The sequence below is a fragment of the Pteronotus mesoamericanus genome, unplaced genomic scaffold, assembly GCF_021234165.1.
Source record: "Pteronotus mesoamericanus isolate MK-2021 breed Mesoamerican mustached bat unplaced genomic scaffold, CSHL_Meso_final contig_164, whole genome shotgun sequence".
Classification (NCBI taxonomy): domain Eukaryota; kingdom Metazoa; phylum Chordata; class Mammalia; order Chiroptera; family Mormoopidae; genus Pteronotus; species Pteronotus mesoamericanus.
In genome coordinates this window covers 20334915-20354223 of record NW_026555065.1, presented here as the reverse complement: position 1 = coordinate 20354223, position 19309 = coordinate 20334915, and the positions used below count along the sequence as shown (strand labels likewise).

At 54.4% G+C, this 19309-nt stretch overlaps 1 protein-coding gene across 1 annotated transcript; it reads right to left on the bottom strand.

Moving 5' to 3' along the window:
• Positions 1-765: 765 nt before the first annotated feature.
• On the bottom strand, positions 766-19080 carry DUOX2 (dual oxidase 2). Its single transcript, XM_054565018.1, has 34 exons — positions 18985-19080; positions 18316-18399; positions 17938-18027; positions 17561-17725; positions 16875-17062; positions 16469-16670; positions 16160-16326; positions 15707-15767; positions 15508-15604; positions 14956-15046; positions 14572-14674; positions 13850-14013; positions 13069-13244; positions 12749-12867; positions 12265-12402; positions 11932-12045; positions 11536-11738; positions 11067-11252; positions 9722-9947; positions 9550-9643; positions 7697-7884; positions 7069-7138; positions 6555-6638; positions 5851-6029; positions 5531-5761; positions 5247-5346; positions 4518-4567; positions 4109-4236; positions 3704-3857; positions 2360-2589; positions 1967-2125; positions 1410-1565; positions 1180-1308; positions 766-888 (listed from the first exon to the last, which is right to left on the bottom strand). Exons 2-34 carry the CDS (start codon positions 18383-18385, stop codon positions 766-768), a joined length of 4635 nt encoding a protein of 1544 aa, XP_054420993.1. The 5' UTR covers positions 18386-18399; positions 18985-19080.
• Between the last annotated feature and the right edge of the window lie 229 nt (positions 19081-19309).

The window sequence follows — 19309 nt, the reverse complement described above, 5'->3', positions numbered from 1 at the left end:
GATTCCCCAATTTGCCTGGGAGTGAGGGGTTTCCAAGGGTAAAAAACTTTTGGTGCTAAAACTGGGAGAGTCCTGGGTAAATCAAGACAGCTGGTTGCCCTGCTCCTATGGAAGTGGGGAACTGAGAAGGAGTTCTGGATGTCTGGCCCAGGGCTGGACTCCCTTGCTCCCAGAGTCCCAGGGCTGCTCCAGTGGCTCAGACAGTGGGCATTACTGGCTGACACCAGGATCAGCATGGCTGGAGAGATATCTTTGTTTCTCTGGATTCCTGACCCTCTAGGAGCAGAAGAGGTTGGAGATGGAGAAGGAGGGAAAAGACCTCAGAGGCTGAATTGAGGCACTTGGGCTGGCCAGGTTCTAGGCATCACAACTGAACTGGGCTCTCAGGATGTCCTCACTCAGCCCTGTTTTCACATCCCCACCCCGTCCTCCCTCAGATGCCTAGGCCAAGAAAATACCAAAGCAATACATTGATTTCGTGGAAGAAAACCAGACATGGGGACCTATCTGAGGAAACTGCTGTTGTATCTCTTCACCCACACAGCTGTCATACAGCAGGGACCGTCTCCTTCCCATCTGGTCTGCCACAACCCGAGGAGGCTTGAGCTGGAGGGGTCTCCTCTGCCTTCTCAGAGCATGGGACATATGGAGTAACAAGGGAAAGACTGTCCCAGCTCTCCAGCTGAGTCCGGAAATGGATTTTGACAAAGAAACTGCCAGCAGGGCTCGTCTGCAGAGGGGAAGCAGGCACCGGGGAGGGAGGGCTCAGAAGTTCTCGTAGTGGTGCACGAAGAGGGCCTGGTCCTGTCTGTTGATGAGCTGACAGGCCTTCTCTACATTCTTGGTCATTCCTGGAGGGCCACAGCTGAATACCCCAATCTTTCGTACCTGTCAAGTTTGGGGTGCGGGGAGAGTGGTTGCAGAGAGGACAGGCCTGCCAGCTTGAAAGGTTCAGTTCCCAGGAGGAACTTGCTTCTCAAGCCTAGCTGGAACGACCAGATCATCAACACCAAGCCCCGAGGAGGAGATCTGAGCTAAAGGTGGAAAGGTGGGTGGGGGCAGAAGCCTTCCCCTGACACTTGACCTTATCCTGGAGCCTGTTGGGAGTTCTCTACTCAATATAGAGCTACAGCGTAACTTGAAGGCAAGAGTCCCAGGATGGGTATGGGTGGAACTAACCTGTGGATGAACCTCCTGCAGGGATTTGAAGAAGAACTCAAAGGGGGGGCGACCAAAGTGGGTGATGGAGCGCAGGCCAGTGAACAGACTCTGGTTCAGCACCTTCTGGAAGTGCCGCTCACAGATGTACTGGTGGAGGAAAGAAGGGAGGAGGAAGTCAGAGCCAGGCAGAGCCAGGGTCAGCTCCTAGCAGGAGACCCACCCATCCTGCCCGGCTGGCGCTGACGTACCAGCATGGTGGTCCTGAGGTCGAACTTCTCAGCCAGCTGGGTTATATAAATGTGCACGGACACCAGGTCCTGGCAGTCATTCTCCTCCACCTCCCGGATGATGTCAGCCAGCCACTCGAACTGCCGCTGGGTCCGTGTCACCCAGATGAAGTATATCTGGGACACATGGCTGGAGCTTAGGATTCAGCTCACAGTTCCTCCACCCCAGATGACTTCACTTGAGAGGCTGTGAAGCCCCAAAGTGCCCACAGACACGGAACGCCTGTCAGGATCCACAAGCTGGATCCAAGTCTTCTAACCAACAGATCCAGGCAGAGGCCTTTCTGGCTATACTTCTTACCCTCCCTCAAAACATTTGGCATCTGGAAAACCGAGTATAAATGGTCCTGGCAGACCTAGTACTCTGTGGCCTCCAGGGCCAAGCAGGCCATCCGCACCCACTGTGCTGACTTATACTCAAAGCCAGGAGCTTTTTCTAAGGCTACTCTGTTGTGATATGGAAACACAATTAGTCCATATATTCCCATTCCTTTGAAGAATGGGAAAGAGACACTCACCTTTTTACAGAGCATTTGGCTGCCAAAGGATGACTTGAAGACCAGGTCTTTGAGAATAGATGCAAAGGGGGTGACCCCAATGCCTCCTCCCACCAGCACTGACACCTCAAACTTATGCCACTCCTGGTGGCCCTCTCCGAATGGTCCGTCAAGGTACAGCTGCCAACAGAAGGGGGGATGAGATGAGCCTGGCTCTGCCCCAGCTCTGAGGCTAGAAATGGTGTAAGGGGGCAAGGAGAAGAAAGATGCAAATATATCCTTGCCTCTTCTGAGGCACCCAGCTCTCTCCCTGCCTGGCCTTGGTGTGTCTGGTGCTTCTGATCCCAGGGTAGGGGAGGGTGGGGAAACATCTGCCAATGCCAGAGCCCAAAAGTGTTTCCCAATGGTAGGCACCTTCGGGTATCTGGCAGAGCCGTCCAGTGAGGGCGAGTAAATCTCCCTCAGGCGAGTGGTCCAGGGCCCCGCCGCCCGGATGTGCAGGCTGAGCGTGTCCTCGTGGGGAGCCGAAGTCAGCGTGAAGGGGTGGTACTCGTTGGTCCCCAAGGCCAAGCAGGCGATCCGCACCCACTGTCCTGACTTGTACTCAAAGCCGTGGGGCCGCTGGAACTGCAGGTAGGTCACCCCTGGGGGGGTCCATCATGGGCAGAGAAGGGCAGGGATCAGAAGGCTTGCTTCTGGTACCTGAGGGTATCCTGTCCCCTCCACATGCCTGAGTCACAGGGAACAGTCCTGTGGTCTGAACAAGTGGGGCTCCTGGGGCTGGGAGTTGGAGAACACCCGCCGCTATTTCCTGGGTAACCTGAGAGCTGGGTTTCTGGGCTCCTCTGTTCCAGCCCCTCTTCTCCTCTCCTCTCTCGCTTCCCACAAAAATCCCAGGTCTGATACAAGCCTACTGGGTCAGAGGATGCACAGAGGTTCCCCATGGACCATTTCGGTGTCTACCAAACCTCCACTGTTGCAGCCATATCGGCATACTTCCTGCACTATCATTTATGTTTTTCTTTAAATTGACTTCCTTTTTCAATTTGATTTACTTTGACAAGGAAGTTTAGGTTACTAAGGTAAGTGGGAAACCAGTATCATGTACTCTAAATAGCAGGCACTGTGTTTTATCAAATTTTTGCTGGATACTCTTTGTGGCCGGACCACAGCTGAGCCTCAGGCCTGTTCTCTCTTTGTTGCACTCTCAAGTATTTGAAAGTGCAAAATGCATTAACAACACCATACTAACACTTCGTTCTCAAATAATCTTGATTGAAATAAAATAGAAATGAGATTAATTTTCTTACTATGTGAGTCCTAAAGGTTGGATGGTCCCTGCACACCTAAAATCATCTCCACCACCCTCGACAGTGACGTGAATCCCCACGTTAGCCAACACTGACTCAACAACAGACTCTCACAATCGGGCCATTTGCCTGTCTCTGGAAGGGAGTTGTTCTGCAGAAAGAGGTGGGAGAGGGTATACGGTTCCCTGTCCTGACACCAGGCCACATGTGTGGGAGTCTTTCTTGTCCTTAGACTCCTTATTCTGCACTTTCAGCTGCCCCTTCTCATAGTCACTTCTCACTGCCTGCAAGTCCCCCTGGGGTTGCATTGACATCAGAAAAACTGGAGGGGACTCAGAGAGGTTATCAGTAGCCAAGTTGGGGGTCAGGAGGCCTGGGAAGCTGTCTCTCCACATCCCCTAAGTCGACTTCCAGTGCTCTCCACCCAGGGTCAGGCCAGGCCTGGTACCTGAAGGCAGCAGCTCCGCCTTCACCACGCTGATCTCCACCTTCTTCCGGCTCAGGCTCACCAGCTTGTCCCCCCCATAGATTAGTGCCGGGACCAGGAAGAAGATGTGGAAACGGGGAAGCTGGATCAGGCCGAAGCTGCCATGGATGATGATCTGGAGACATGGCCAGTTAATACAGCTCAGGCCCAGCCAGGCCCCCTCCCTGCCCGCCCCTTGCCCAGACACTGTCTGCTTCAGCTCTGGGCCTGGGCTAGGTAGATGAGGATGGCATCAGCCTCAGAGACTGGTATCCCAGAGCTCAGGGTCTCAGTTGGAGACTTTGGGTCCTATTCAGCCTGCTCTCCTTGTCATCATGAGTGCTCATCTTGCCCCATGGCTGGGCCCTGCACAGAGAAGTCTCTCACCAGAATGTAGAGCAGGACGTAGAGGTGGTGGGTCAGCCAGAAGCCCCGGAAGCTGCGACGCCGGAAGTAGTGGGAAGCAAAGACGTACATGATGGCCAAGACCAGGAGCAGAAGCACCCCTGTCATACCTGGGGGTATGGAACACAAGGACAGAGAAGAGTCTCAGGGCCTCATCCTGGGCTGAGAATACAACAGAACAGTACCCCTATTCTGCCCGCCTTCCCTGACCTCCCTCATCCCCCCAGGTCCCCAGGAGAGCTTGCCTAAAGGGGCCGCAGCTGGGGCTTGTCCTAGAGGCTAGAAAGGGAACTTATGACCATTATACACAAGTGTGCATTCATGGGAAGATGAAAGCAAAAGCAGTTTTCATACAGAATCCCCTGACCCCTCACACAGCCTCGCTCCCTACCTGGGACTGTCTGGAAGAACCACCAGTAGAACTTCTGGGGAAAGTGGGACCTGTGGGGAAAAGACACGTGTAGCCTCTGGCTGGGGCAGAAGGTCCTCCATCACTGTCACAATGTGATCCTGTTCCTGTCATCCCTGATGGCTCAGGTTACTGGGCCTCCACCCAGAGGGCCAGCATCCTTCCAAGGAACATGGACCTAGTCTCCCACAGTTCCATCCTCTGCTTTCTCAGCAATTCCTCCTCCTGTGCTGTTCTGAACTCTCCAAATGTGGCTGATCTTTGCCTCCTTCAGTCCTTGATTCATGTCCTATAAACTATGAGGGCAGGAGTACATGTTTTGCTCAGTGCCCTATGTCTGTGCTCAAACAATGAAAGACACAGAGTAAAAGTCCCATATTTGCTGAGTGGTTGCATGTATCTTGGCATCCTTCCTCCCTGGCTCCTGGGTGGACACAATAAATGTTTGCCCAGTGAATCAATGGTAGACTGAGATGTGTGTCAGGTACATGTGGGACAGAGTCCCCAACTTCATCTGTCAAACTCCCTTCCTGGCCAATCACAGCCAGCTTCCTCCCTGAGGGCAAGGAATTCACCTCTCAGTGGCCCCAAGGGGGCTGGCATCTCACCCTCACTCAGGGAGAGAGTGAAGTGTCTAGGACCATCAATTTCTTCTCTATTATACCCTTAGGCCGGCCCTGGTGTCCCTAGGGGACCCTCTTCAGAACTGACCCATCATCCACAAAGACGTTGGGGAAGATACAGGACAGCAGGCTGAGGGGGCTGACTGAGAAGATGTAGACATTGACTGCATGGCCAGCACTGTGCAGAACTGAAAGAGACAGACCATTAGAGATCCCATCTGGGGCCAACTCTACATTCAACCCCAAGGGAGGGAGAGAGAAGGAATGGGGAAAAGATGGAAGTAAAAAACAGCTCCAGTTGCCTCACTATGTTCCCTACAGTTAGTCCCAGGGGGGCTGCAGCAATGAGGAGATTGCCCAGGATCCACGTACTGGCCAGGACAACAGCAGCCATGGCGATCCAGCGATGGAAGTCCACTGCAGCGTCAAAGGGCACGTAGCGGTTGAGGAAGGTCTCTCGCAGGAAGGTGATGAGGTTGCGGCACATGGTGAGCAGGATGTAGGAGAACATGAAGGAGATGCTGGCGGCTGTGCCCCGCGACAGGATGATGCCCACAAAGGTGGTCTCTGCGATGCCGGAGGGTGGCGAGATGAAGGCGTAGTCTGAGGACAGAGTGAGACACTGAGGAGCGGGAACAGCAACCAGAGGGCTTCCCTCACCCTTCCCACTGCCCGAAACCTTGAACTCATACAGTAAGCACGCTCTGCAAACAGGCCGGCACAGATGGCTGAGAAGACTGCAATGCACATGATATGTCGCCGGTAATTCTCGACGAAGCGCTTGTACTGCTGCAGCTTCTGGGCCAGGAAGCCCCGCTGCATCTTCTCCGGCAACGCCTCCGTGTACAACCTCGGAGGGGGCACCACTACCCTGCAGCAGTGGGAGGCAGGGTGGCTGTAAAGCCTAGGCACCCTGGCTTCCCCTAAACACCACCCTGTGAAGGAGACCTGGTGACCCCGTGGGGGTCAGGATGGACCACAACAGAGAAAGGGAAAAGCATTTGGGGGGCAGACTCCCAATCCCCCAAGCCTTCGCTTCTCATCTTTATTTGTTCCATCCACCCCGTCTTCTGTATCCCTACTGCTCTCCTTCCTCTTCTTCCTGCCTGTTCTGCTCTTTCCTCTTTCTTCACCTGCACAGGCCTCACTGCTGTGCCCAAAGTAGGCAGGAGCCAGGAGACTCCTTCTTGCCATCTTGGTGTTGTATCTGAGTGCCAGACTCTAGCCTGAAGATTAGGATGTTGATCATTTGACTGTATAGCCCACCAATCAGGTTAGGTACAAAGGGTATGAGACTCAGGATCGTCACTTGTGTGTCAAGGCGGTGTGGCCAGGGCGCAGAGACCATGAGATCTCTCCCCTGACTCCTGGCTCCAGGGGTCTAGGAAACACTCACTTTTTGCCAAACCTCTTTTTCAGCCCAGGACCTCCCAGCTCTGGGGCTTCTGGGGCAGGAGACCCCACTTTCTGAGGGCAGGACCTGAGAAAAAGTAAACAGATCTCATTCTCCCCTTGTCTTTGCAGCCAGGAGAAGAACTGCTGAGGTCAGAGCTATGGCTGGGGTGGGGTAGGATAGGGGTGAATCCTAGGACCCATCCCTGCCCACACAACCAATCCATAAAACTGGTCAGAGAGGAGCAGGCAGGAGGCAAGGTGAAATGAGTAAATATGATCTAGTCCTCTGTTTTAGAGGATGGCTCTGTCCTGCAGTGGCAGGGAGACAGCCAGGCTCTTGAGAAGTATGGGGCTTGGGAGGCAGCTGGGATTTGTGCTAGGACTGGCCATGCACTGGAAGCTACTTTGAGAAGTCAATGTCTGACCCCAGGGTCAAATTCAGCCAGCCCTACTTCTTTCATTTCTCTGCAGGGGACTGGGCCAAAGGGACTCCCCAATGTCCCATTCCTTCTCACCATTTCCCAGAAGTCCGAGAGATGAATGAGACTCGAGAGCTGATGTTTGGTTTAAAGATGTCTGCAACATCTGGAGAGGAGAACAAGAGGCTAGGCAGGCTTCCTCGTGAGAGCGGCGGTGGGGGGAGGGTGAGATGGGAGATTATCCCTCCACAACCACCACCCTCTGGGAAGGCTGCCAGGGCATGAGGACTTGGTCATGTCCTCATTTCCTGCTCCAGCTCTGTTCCCCTCACTCCCTACGCTGAGTACGCACTGCACACAGGGCAGCCACTGCTAGACAAGGTGGCGATTCTGCACAATTAGAAATAGGAATCCCCTCCAGGTACGTGCCTGGGCCCTGCAGATTCTTTGTGTAAAGAAAGTTATGCCTTTTCCTCTGGCTAGATACACCCCAGGCCAATGCACATGACTTGGTGAGCAGTACGTAGGCTGGATTTCATCTCACTCTTGAACCCTCTGTGGGCTTCTCTGCGCAGTGCCAAATTTTACAGCTGTATGTGACACCCTTGATTACACATGCCAGGCTCTGTGCTATGCACAAGAGCTAAGAGAAAAATGAGATCTGGGTGGTATGCACCAGGAACTCTCCTTCTTGACTCTGACTATTCCCTACATACTCACATACCTCCACCTCCACCTTTGACGTGGAGCTGTGTGCGGCGGAGCTCACTGTCGTGGTCCCGCAGCATGAAGTGGAAGTCCTCCCACGTCAGCTCCTCCTTGTCCTGGAAGCCCGACTCCCGGAACATGGACTCCACCACCTCAGCCAGCTGGGCCTTGGACAGGCAGTTGTTGGAGATCTCGATGAAGGACCTGGGGGACAACCCGAGACAGAGCAGCTTGTCACCTGGCGAGGTCAGGCTTAGACAGGTGCAAGGTGAGGTGGGCCCTGGATGATTTGAAGCTCTTACCAGTGACATGGAAAATAGCTCTTAGAAGGTGTTTATTCAGCCTGTACCTGACACTAAGCTGGGTGGGCTGGCCAGAGGCTCAAAAGGCAGAACAAAACTGAAAGTGACCTTTACCAATGAAAGATAGCAGCCTTCAAATGGAGGGGAGGTCATCTACACTGGGGATGAATGTCCACTTAGTGTAGGGACGTGCCTAGGTATGCCATGGCCTTCTTGCATGGCAGGCTCTCTGCCCACTCTGCTGTGCCGAAGCCTCCCACACCATCACTGAGCTCCCTTTTTCAAGGTCCAGCAGGGGCACAGACAGCAGGGGAGGGAATGCAGCTGCACTGGCTGCTGCTTCCTTGTGCCACAACCCCCAGGGCACGGACAGGAGAGTTTCCACACCCGATCTGACAGAGTCCATGGTGGCAGCAGCAGGGGCTATGCTCTTTTCTTCTGCTGTGTTTTGGGATGAAACAAACTAACCATGCAAGTTTGTGTGAGTCCAGAAGAAAAAGACCTTCTCCCCCACGACAGAGTAAGCATCGCCATCACATTAAAACAACAACAATAACATACACATCATCCCACTAAGACTGAGCAAGCTCCACACACTGAGTATAGGAGAAGGCAGGAGCTCACCCCTTGAGGACAGTGACTTACTGTACATCCCCTAGGCCCAGCCCTGGCCCGGGCCTGCGATGGCACACCCAGTGAGGCACAGTCTGCAATCGGCTGGCTTCACCCTAGCCCTTCTAGAAGCCCATGTCCAGTTGTGCATCTGGACTGTAAGAATGGTGTGGCAGTTAAGGGGCATGCGGAAGTCAGAGGAAAGGATTAAAGGAGCAGAAAAGTTAAAAAGATCTGGGTTGTTGTATGCATTCTGTTCATTGATTGGTTCGTTTAATTCATCTTACTCGGTTAACTATGTACTGAATGCCTGTTATGTGCCAATTGCAGTGCAGAGGAGGTCCATTCAGCAGGGAACAATGAGAGATGTGAACCCTGTCCTTACGGTGCCAAAGGGGACTGTGTTACTGGAGCATTATCTTCAGGAAAAAGAAGTCTCAAAACTGATTTTTTTCAGGACACTACAATCTGAAATAGTTTAAGAAGCAGTAAGAGAGAAGCATTGGAAAATAGAGGAACTTTCTGTGTTTCTCCTCTTGCCTGTCATGGTGATTAATATTGGAAGAATGACCAAGGTCATCTGTCCTCCATCCATCCATTATTTCACTGCATCAAGCAGTGTTAGGCATGCGGTGGATGTCACAAAGATCCAAAGGCATCCAAAGGGGCGAGTGGACTTCTTTTAGTGGTCATACTGGTGTTAGTTATGGTTTTATTGTTGTTTCAACTAGAGAGGAGGAATTTTCTGGCTGGTGTTGAGAGTGCAGATATAGACCCTTCTGGAGGCAGGGGTGTAGCCAGGTAAAAGTTTGAAGCTGGCTGCTCTGAGAGTCTACGACACACTGAGAGCCAGCTCTCAGTGCAGATTGCCTCCTCATCTACCCTCCTCTGACCTGACTTGTTTTCCTGTTTAAAACATCAGGAAGTCTCAGGACTGGAAGGGTCCAGCCCATACCGCATCATGGTGAAGAACTCTTCCTTGGAGAGAAAGCCATTTCCATCAAGGTCATACATGGTGAACATCAGTCGAGACTTGTCTTCTGGGGAGCCTGGGAAGAGCAAGGGAGATGAAGGTCATCTCTATGCTGAAAGAACCCTGGCTCCTGGGATGACCTAATACTTCCTACCTTTCATGAAGACCACCAGGATGTCCAGGAACTCCCGAAAGGACAGGTAGCCATTGCCATCTTTATCAGCCAGAGAGAACATGGACTCCACAAACATGTCCTGGGGCTTGAGGCCCAGGGACTCGGCAAACTCAGCCCTGCTCAGTTCACATGTCAGAGCTTCTCGCACCATCTGTGATGAGTCCTGGGGCAGGGCCCCTGCATCCGCTTGGTCAATGTCCAACACCTGTATCCAGGAAGCAGCAGAGGGAGGGAGAGAAGGAAGTGAGGCCTGGCTGTATACAGCTCAGTGACCCTCACACCTCTCCAAAGTCCAATTCAGAAAGGGTAAACCCTGGCGTCTACTACTAGTCCTCAGATTTACTTCTGACTTGGGCTTCTGCTCTCCAGTAGAAGGGATGACTCAAATCTCCAGCATTTGGCTTATTTTTCTCCCTGGACCCAAGACCCAGGAACCTTATACAGTAGAAATGGTGCTGGGTCTGCAGGGAACAGAGACTGGGAGCAGGGAGAGGCAAAGTTTGGGAATGCAAAGTGAGAGAGCCCATACTGGGGACAGAAGATGTAGTAGACATGGGTGCACAGGCAGGAAAAGGCTAGGAACACATTCTCTTGCCAAGTCAGACAGGCTGCCATGTGACTGATTTGGTCTCTGCAAATTGTGCAAAGATTTTAAAAGTCATATAAATGTAACAACCAGTTGTTAAATGTCTACAATTTACAATTGAGTTGTGACTTAACAACATCAATAGATTCTGCGACTTTAAGCAAAACGACATATAACAAAACCAATTTTATTATAGGCTCATTGATACAAACGAGTTAAGTTCCTATTTCATCTCATCAATGCGATAACAAAATGATATTATTAGAGGATCTCCTGTATCAAGCATTTGGGCTAAACACTACATAAAACAGTGTTTTTCAAGCTTTGGAGTGTATCCCCTGGTGGGCTTGTGGGCCCCAACCCCAGAGTTCCTGGATCACTAGGTCTAGAGCAAGGGCACGGGTCGGGGAGGGCTGCTGAGGACTCAGATTTTTTTTTAGGGGATTTGCATTTTTAACAGTCCTAGGTGAGGCTACTGCTGTTGGACAAGGGGCCATACTTTAAGAACCACTGATGTAGACTGTCTCACTGAATCCTCACAACAACCCAAGGAAATGGATCTTATTTCAGTACACTGTTCTGTAGATGAGGAAACTGACATACAGCGCAGAGATGATATGACTCGTCTAAGGCCACACAGATAGTGAGTGGCAAAACTAGGATTCAATCAAGACTATCAGGCCAAGGATCTCTCCAACCCCAGGGTGGTCCCATCTCCAAAAGGCACGGCCATGGCACCTGGGCAAAAAGGTGTCTGAAGAAGACCTCCAGGATACGGCCTCTCTGCTGCTTGGTCACAGCCTTCCTGAATAGCTCATTCTCACCCATCTCAGTCATGTTGAGGCCCAGAGTCCAACGCACACAGAAGTCTCGCAGATGCTGCACAAACGTGCCTCGTTCCTCCTCAGAGTTAAACTGGAGCACCTGGATGGGAGGGAGGTTGAGCCAATGCTCAGAGCTCCAGCTTCTGGTTCAGCCCCCCCTCAAAGACGCTTAGGTTGGAGGAGGAGGAAAAAGGCTGCCCCCATCCATCCAGGTTGGGAACAGGTGAATGGCCCAAGAGGGTCAGAAGGAGGGTTGGGTTGAGTCTGGGGACCTCTGAAAGGTGTGCCTCTCCCAGCATCAGCCTTCACAGGTGAGCTCTGTAGCTAAGGAGAGGGTGACCTGGGAGGACTCGCTGTGAGAATAAAGGCAGGATGGGCTGTACCAGGTCATACTCCTTGGGGATCCTGAGCAGCAGGGTGCGGCGTCCACAGTTGCTGGACAGAATGAGGTTGACCTGCTGCGGGGGTCGCAGCTGGACAGTGCGCAGCACAGTGAGACGCCTATCCAGAACCTGCAGACCCCTGTCGGGGAGCAGCTGAATGGTGACGGGGCAGCTCTTCTCCTTAGGGCCTGGCCACTCCATTGCTGTGAAGGAGACATTGGGCAGAGCAGTTCAGCATAGGTCCCCAGGCCCCTGCCCACAGGCCAATTCCACTCTACCAGTCTGAGCAGGCATATCAAAACCTGACTTTCTCCCCACATCTGTAACCTGATTCTTTCTTCCAGCCCTCCCCACCCGATCTGTCCCTACTGCCTTACCTCCTCAGCTCCATCTCACCTGGTACTCCGTCTTTGGTGGCCTCCTTCTTCACACTCTCTTTGTCTTTCTTTTGTAACTTCTTGAATTCTCGGCTCCGGAAATAGGCCACCAGCCCAGAGATAAGCAGACTCACTGAAGGGGGTCAGAAGGGGCCCGTGGGTAGGGGAGCCCTTCGCCTGCAGCTTCACTGAGGCTCGGCTGTTGCCCCTCCCTTCCCAAGGCCCCCTGTGCCTGGCTTCAGCTGTACCAAGGAACCAGCCCTGCAAGCCAGCAGGTAATGAGGGGCAGGGACAGTCTGTGGAAAGGGGGGAGACAGGAGAAGAGAGATGGGGGTGGGGGAAAAGGACCCACCTAGTGGAAGACAGCAGAGAGCCACAATGGTGATACCAAAACCAGGACCACTGCCCTTGAAGTAGTCAGACACGGTCATAGGCACACAGGGTGGCAAGCTGTCAGCCGTGAGCTGCTGGGGCTGAGGGCAAGGTGCACCTGAGATAGAAGGCACAAAAAATCTCAAAGCCTGAAGATCCCACTCCCAGCACTGGCGCCCTTCCCTCTCTCTGGTAAAGAACCAGGTACCCTCCTTTCTCCCTGGAACACACTCCCCTCAAAAAGTCCCCTTCCATATCCCATTTCTCAGCACCCACCACAGCTTTACCACAGGGTGCAGCCTGCAAACCAGTCCGGTTCCTACTGAGGGAGATGGCCTAATGTAGACCTCCTGGACTGACGCAGAAAGGGCTGCCTGGTGCCTGCCTCCCTAGATAGTGCCACGCGACCCCAAACCTTTTTCCTTTCTCTGGCAACATTTCTTGTGTTCTCCCAGGCCACCCACCTTCATGCCAGAAAAAGACATTGGACTGCAGGGCACTGGGGTCTACGCCGGTGACAGCCACGAGCACATCTCTCAGAGTGGTGTTTCTGATTTCTGCAATTTCCGCCTCGGAGAACAGCCTAAGTTGGAGGAAGCCAAGAATTGTTGGTATGGGAAAGGGATTCAGTCCCCCAGGGACCCAGGTGAGGAAAGAGACCCAGAGGGGCTGGGGAGCGGGGAGGGCCAGCTGGGCATCAAGGGCCCACAGGGGCTGTTTACAGGCAGAGGGTCTGAGCCCCGGGCAAGGTGGAGTCTGAGGTGGGGGCCCAGGCAGGCCTTACCCATTCCTGGTGTTCTCAAACCAGTAACGGTCACTGTCCCGCAGCCGCACAAACTGGTCAAGGACAATGGTTCTGAACAGGGGTCCGGGATCCCCATGGCTCTCCAGGAGCCCCCCAGGGAGCAGCTCCAGCAGGGACAGGTCCTGATTGTACAGGGCAGCCGTGGCCTCCAGCACCTGGGGCACACAGGAGGTGAGGAGAATGTGTACACATGGCGTGAGTGAGTGAGTGTGTGTGTGTATGTGTGTGTGTGTGTGTGTTGCCCACCCCCTCAAACACAGGACCCCATCAGCTACTTGGCTAGCTGCTCAGGCCTGAGGAAGTCTCCTCTTCCTAGATAGCCGCTTCAGTTGGTGGCAAATATTGTGGGAAGACCAGTGTGTCCCTGCTCATGGTGAGACCACTGTCAGATCCCCAGGGACCACATCTTGTGACCATCGCCACTGAGACTGCTTGGTGCCAATGATTAGCAGCTTCAGAGTCACCCAACTCATGGGTAGGAACTTTGAAGGAATAGGGCAATGTCACCCACACCAGAGGCCACCCTGCAGGAATGGTACAATGCAATCGTGAGGAACATACTCTGGAATCAGGTGATTGAATTTAAATCCTGCCTCTATGGCTAACTTAACAACTATCCCCATTGGTAAAATGGGGGTAATGGTAGTATCCACCCTACAACACTCCCGACATAGATTAATGAGCTACATGTGTAAAGGACTTGGAAGAGTAGAGCCACAGGAAAGCTTTAACTGCTATTATTATCATTACTATTCCTGACCTGGGGATCCAGGTTGGGATTGAGGTAACTCCAGTTATTCGGGGTGTTTAACCCCAAGACCAACAGAGCTTGGCTGTAGCTGGGCAGCCCCATATCCCGGCCACGTTGAATGCTGCTGGCCACGTAGTCTGTGCGGGAGAACTTGCCAGAGCCAGGCCAGTAGTCTAAGGAGGGGAGAAGACTGGACTATAGGATCAGTCACTTCAACACTGCTTTGCCCAATAGCCTTGAACTGGGCTGTTGGCACTAACTACTGCTCCTCCCCTCAACCCGAGCACTTGTCTACGTGTGACCTGTATCCATATCAACCGCACCTTGGTGTGGGGTCCATGCCACCATGTATGATGGCGGGCAATTTTTCTGGCAAGACTCTTCCCCTAATACTCAAGACTGTTTTACTTACCAAGCAGGAAATTCCCTGGCCTTTACCTCCTTAACCTCAAGACAGGGCTGGATGAAAACCTTTAGAGACCTAAACACCAAAAAGTTTATGGTGCCACCCCTCCCCTACATTCTCAGATGTAGGTAATTTAGTATGAAAACATCACTAGATGTGAGTTGAAGGAAATTTTTCAAAGCTTATTTTCTTCTAATGGCTATTTGCAATGTATGTATCTATGTTCCTGCATTGTAGGTACCCTAGGTCTGCCTGTTGATTAACTCAGAAGAATTCCAGGCTGCCCAGCCTCTGGGCCCCTATCCCCTCTGGCTCCAGAGCTCACCCCTCAGGTCTTCAACCACTATCCTGTCCTCCAGCTCTGCAATCTGGGAGGCCATTCCCAGCAGCAACTGATTCACTGCCTGGGCACTGTTCAGGTTGGGGTCCTGGAAGTAAATGACACACTCAGTCAAGGCAGGCTTTCAGGTCTCTTCCCAAAGCCCAGTCCCTCTCACCTAGGACCACTGCAGTACCTCCGGACAAAGGTCCCTTAGCCAGTCTCAGGCTCTCTTGAGCTGTTGTCCCCAGATAATTTTCGGATCACCCTACCCTTCATCTCCTACCACCCTGGAGCAGCAACAATCACGAACTGGATTGTTGCTTTTCCCAGTCTGTGTGATGAGACTGACTTTGACACACCTTCCCCTGACCCTGAACCCAAGCTGACCTGACGAATCCAGTAGCTGTTGCAGACTCTGACAGCTGGAGAGCTGCCAAAACCTTCGTTCATGATCTTCTGGAAATGACAGCTGGTATTTCTGAAGTGGGGGATCAAGAATGTGGTAAGAGAATTCAAGGAAGAAGCTGAGACGAGGTTGAGTAAAGAGAGGGACTCAGAGGGGGTTGGCCAGGACTGAGGGATGGCCCCTGAGGGATGATCCTTGAACAGAGCGGGGACATGGCAATGTGTGTGCATTAAAGATAAAGGTTGCTCTTTACCCTCACCAGAAGGAAAGGGAAGGAGGGAAGAGGGTGACCCATCTGCTGGACAAACCTAGCTCTCAGCAGCCGAAGTTCAGCCATTAGGAGGACCTGAGGAGATTTCGCTATTAAGACTGAACCTCCTGTCTCAGGGTGTTGTTTCAGGACCCCAAATTCTGCTTCCCCCATTACACTGTGGAGGCATATAAAAGGCTACAGGACCCCAAGGACTCTGATTCCCCACATCTGCCAGTGCTGCCCTTTGTTTCCCACCACCAGCCGCGCCCCACCCCCTCACCTCATGTAGACGCCAGGGGGCACCATGGTGGAGAGGAACTGTTCAGAGGCCACCAGGAACTCTGGAGAGATGCTGGGGTCCAGGAAAGGCCGGTACCCTGCTCCACCGGAGTAATGGGAGAAATAAGAGCCTTACCAACCTGCTCTCTTTCCTAACCACGACGTCCACTCAGCCCAGGGGCTCCCCCCAGTGACCTCACCTGCATACTGTGGCGGTGTTTGCTGCAGGAAGCTGGGCAGCCACTCATACAGAGCAATGTTCTGAGGGCCAAGAAAGAGGAAAGGGAAGACAAGCGTTGCAGCTGCCAGGCCAGGAGGGATCTGAGCCCAAGGAAGGCTTAGGTGGGAGGCGGTGGCCAGGCACGGGCAGTCATGGCAAAGGAGACTCAAACAGGAGAGATGCTGAGGTCGTCCCCTCAAGGAGCCGGGCATTTCAGCGGGTGGGTGCAGCTCCATTTCTTGCCTAAGTGACACTTTGCCTCCCTGTCATTTCACGGTCTGTGCCTGGACATCAGCTCTCTGGGGAGGGTGGGCTCCCGGAAAAGGACGCTTCTGGGTGGGGGATGTCCACGGATGGGGGCCTCTGCAGGGGGAGCAGAGTGTCCTGTGGACCAGGGTGTGGGCCCGGGGGACGGGAGGGCAGTGCCACTGACCTGGTAAGTGGCGATGACCCTCTTGCGCGCGTGCTGGAACAGCTCCTCGTCCCCCCAGTGCGGGTGCTCCTCAGCCAGCTTCTGGGCCATCAGATTGTGGTAGCGGAACCAGAGCAGGCCCAGCGCCTGCAGGAAGGGCTCGCGGTTCCCTCGCTCCGCCCCGAAGGCTGCATCCGACGACGTGGGCACGCAGGGGAGAAGATGAGCGGCTGTGTGACCCAGGGGAGCGCCACCTCGCAGACCCCAGCGCGCCCTCCCACCTGCCCGCCCCGCCCCGCCCGCGGCCCGTGCCGGGCCCCGCGGCCTCACCGTACAGCCCCTGGGGCCCGCGCTGTCCCGTGGCGGGGTCGGGCGCGATCCACATGAGCAGGGGCGCCTGCGCCTCGCGGGGGAAGGCGGGGTCGGGGCCGGACGCCAGCCGCCCCCCGGAGAAGCTCCGCAGCGCGTCGCTCCAGGAGTTGGAGGAGCCGTAGATGGCGCTGCCGTCCAGCCAGCCCGTCACCTGGTTGACCTGCGAGGGCGCCGGGCAGGTGAGCCGGGCTCGGGGAGTCGAGGCGGGTAAGGGGGGACCTGGGCCAGGACGGTGCCGTGGGTGGCGGCGGTGGGGCTGGGGGTGTGGGTGGGAGCCTGTCCCCCTCCGACGCCGCCAGACCCGGAGCCCAGAGCCGCAGCTGCCTCCGAAGCAGCTCCTGCCCGGCTTGCTGCCTAGCCTTACCAGGTCGCGGGGGTTGCTGGGGCTCTGTCCGGTCTTGGGGTCCCAGCGGCTCCTCTGGAAGGGCAGCACCACGTCCCCGCGCCGGTCCGGGTCGAACACGGGGTCTCCGGGCGGGATGTGGATGTTGAGGAACTCGGCGGGGCAGCCGGGCCTCTCTACACTCACCAGGTCCGAGAGCACGTGGTAGCCTGCGGGCGTAGGGTGCAAACTGGTGAGAATCGCCACTTTCCCTGGCCAAGTTTCTCAAGAACGGAAAGACAGACGTTCGAGCGCCGGCTCCGAGGCCAGCTCGGCAGGTTTTTTTGTTTTGTTTTGTTTTGTTTTCCTAATCTGCAAAGTTATTATGAGAATCAACGTAATTAATGTAAGGGCTCCTCCACGTCCGTCCCCATCTCCTAACAGGTCCTTGCACCTACCCTCCCTTTCCGGGGAAAAGAGAGTATATCATCGGGAGGAGAGCGGTGGCCGGGGACTCAGCTCCTAACAGCAATAATAGGAGCCCAGTGGCACTCCTGGGTTTGGAGTAAGGGGGGGTAAGAAAAAAAAATTAATGGCAGAAATATCACTCCAGGTCACTCCGAGATGAAGCAATGCTCGGCATGCTGTTTGGTTGATAGAGGAGGTGGTTAGGAGCCTCAGATGGGTCTCCTGTTGCACTTGCTAGTGTTTTCCCAATTTTCCCTCACCAAAGAAGACCCCCAGCACGGTGCGGTTGCGGCTGGATGGCAGCCCGGCTCTGCCCCGCGTGGCGGTGTTGCTGAGTCGGCGCGGGTTGGGTAGCAGAGGCTCTCCCAGAGCTTGATACACGCCGTCCGCGTAATTGGCCGGTACGAGGCGTTGCAGTCTACAGCCTGCAGGAAGCAGGAGGGAGACGGGCTGTGTTGAAGCACTCGGTCCCCAAAGAGCCCACTAAACTTTCTCTACTTCTCCCTCACTCCTCCACCCCCAGTGACGAGACCTCCTCTCCAGAGTCTCTTGGCCCCAGGTATACATAGGAGTTCGCTGCATAGACAGCCAGGAGGCTGGCGGTGCGCTCTCTCCTATTCTCCGTCCCTGGACGCACCTACAGCGCCGCGCTCGTGGTGCCTCAGGTTGTTGAACCAGCCGTCATAGCGCTGCACTTCCCAGGACAGTGAGAGTGCGTCTTGGCCGCCTGTGAGTCAGAGAGTGGCCCCCTCAGTGCTAGCGTCCCTGCGACGCCCAGGGTACCCGATGGCGGTAGTTTGTTTCTCTGGCTCATCGAACATCCCCAAACTGACCCAAGTGGCTATACCTGCGCGGCGTGGAGGCTGCACTGGGAGTTTCCCATTCCGCTGAGCCGCACAGGTACCTGACATGATCTTCCAGCCTTAGGGAGCCGCTTGACTGCAATTCTCCCTCCCCTCATTCCCAGGGGAGCCTGGGCCAGGACTTCTTGAAGCTAGGGACGCCAGATACTTACCTGCTGGATCCAGGGAACCAGTCAGTAGAGCTCCCAGGAGCACCAGTGCCTCTGGTCTTGCGTGGAGCATACTGAGCCTGCAGCCTGGGGGATAAGAGATGGTATGTGAGGGACAAAAAGCCGGTGTCTCTAACGCCTACAGCTGGCACAGTGGGAGGATGCACCAGCTGTTTTCACTTCTGGAGCAACGATTTTAGAAGCATTACCAAACATCCGCACCCACATACCACTCTTTTCCCCGGCATGTGGCAGCCCTGGAGATACTGACAACCGTCCCCACTCTCCATCCTGTCGAAGAACTAACCCGAACACAGAAACCCACGGGGCAAAAGCCTTCTGGAGCCTGTCAGTCAGTGGCCGGACTTTACCTCCAACCTCCTGGGGCCCACCTAAAGCCTGGAATCCCCACTCCAGCCCCCCAGGAACTGCTTCTAGAAAAAACAGAAACAGAAAAGCAACTAGTATGCTCAGGGCGGAGACATGCAGCCCCTCATAGTCTGCAATGAATGTCTGTGCATGGACACGAGGAATGGGAAGACCAGGCCCCAACCCCCAGTCCGACCCCTGGTGTAGGGCCCCAGTTGGGAACAGAAGTCTTCTTTCCTCTTGGAACCTTTGCTTTTTGGCTCTGCCTTCTGCCTCCACCACCTTACTCCCACCCCTACTCACCAGCTCCTAAGAGAGCACCTTCCCCGCTGTAGTCTGACCCTATTCTCTGGATCCTGTGAAGCCCGTTTCGCAGTGTCCACTCTGGCAAGGCCAATGCCAGGTGTGAGCCTCTGGACTCTGGGCTCACCCTCCAGCTGAGAAGGCAGTGCTCTCCTCATTTGCATAGTGACGGCCGCCTCATTTGCATGATCTCTTCCCACAATGACTGGCCTGCAAAGTCCAGACTTCCTCTGGGCATGCTGCCCGTGCTGCTATAAAAGGGGTCTGGTCCCGCACGGCTTCCGAAAGCAGAGCGAACCCGCGGAGACGCAAAGGTAACTGCTCA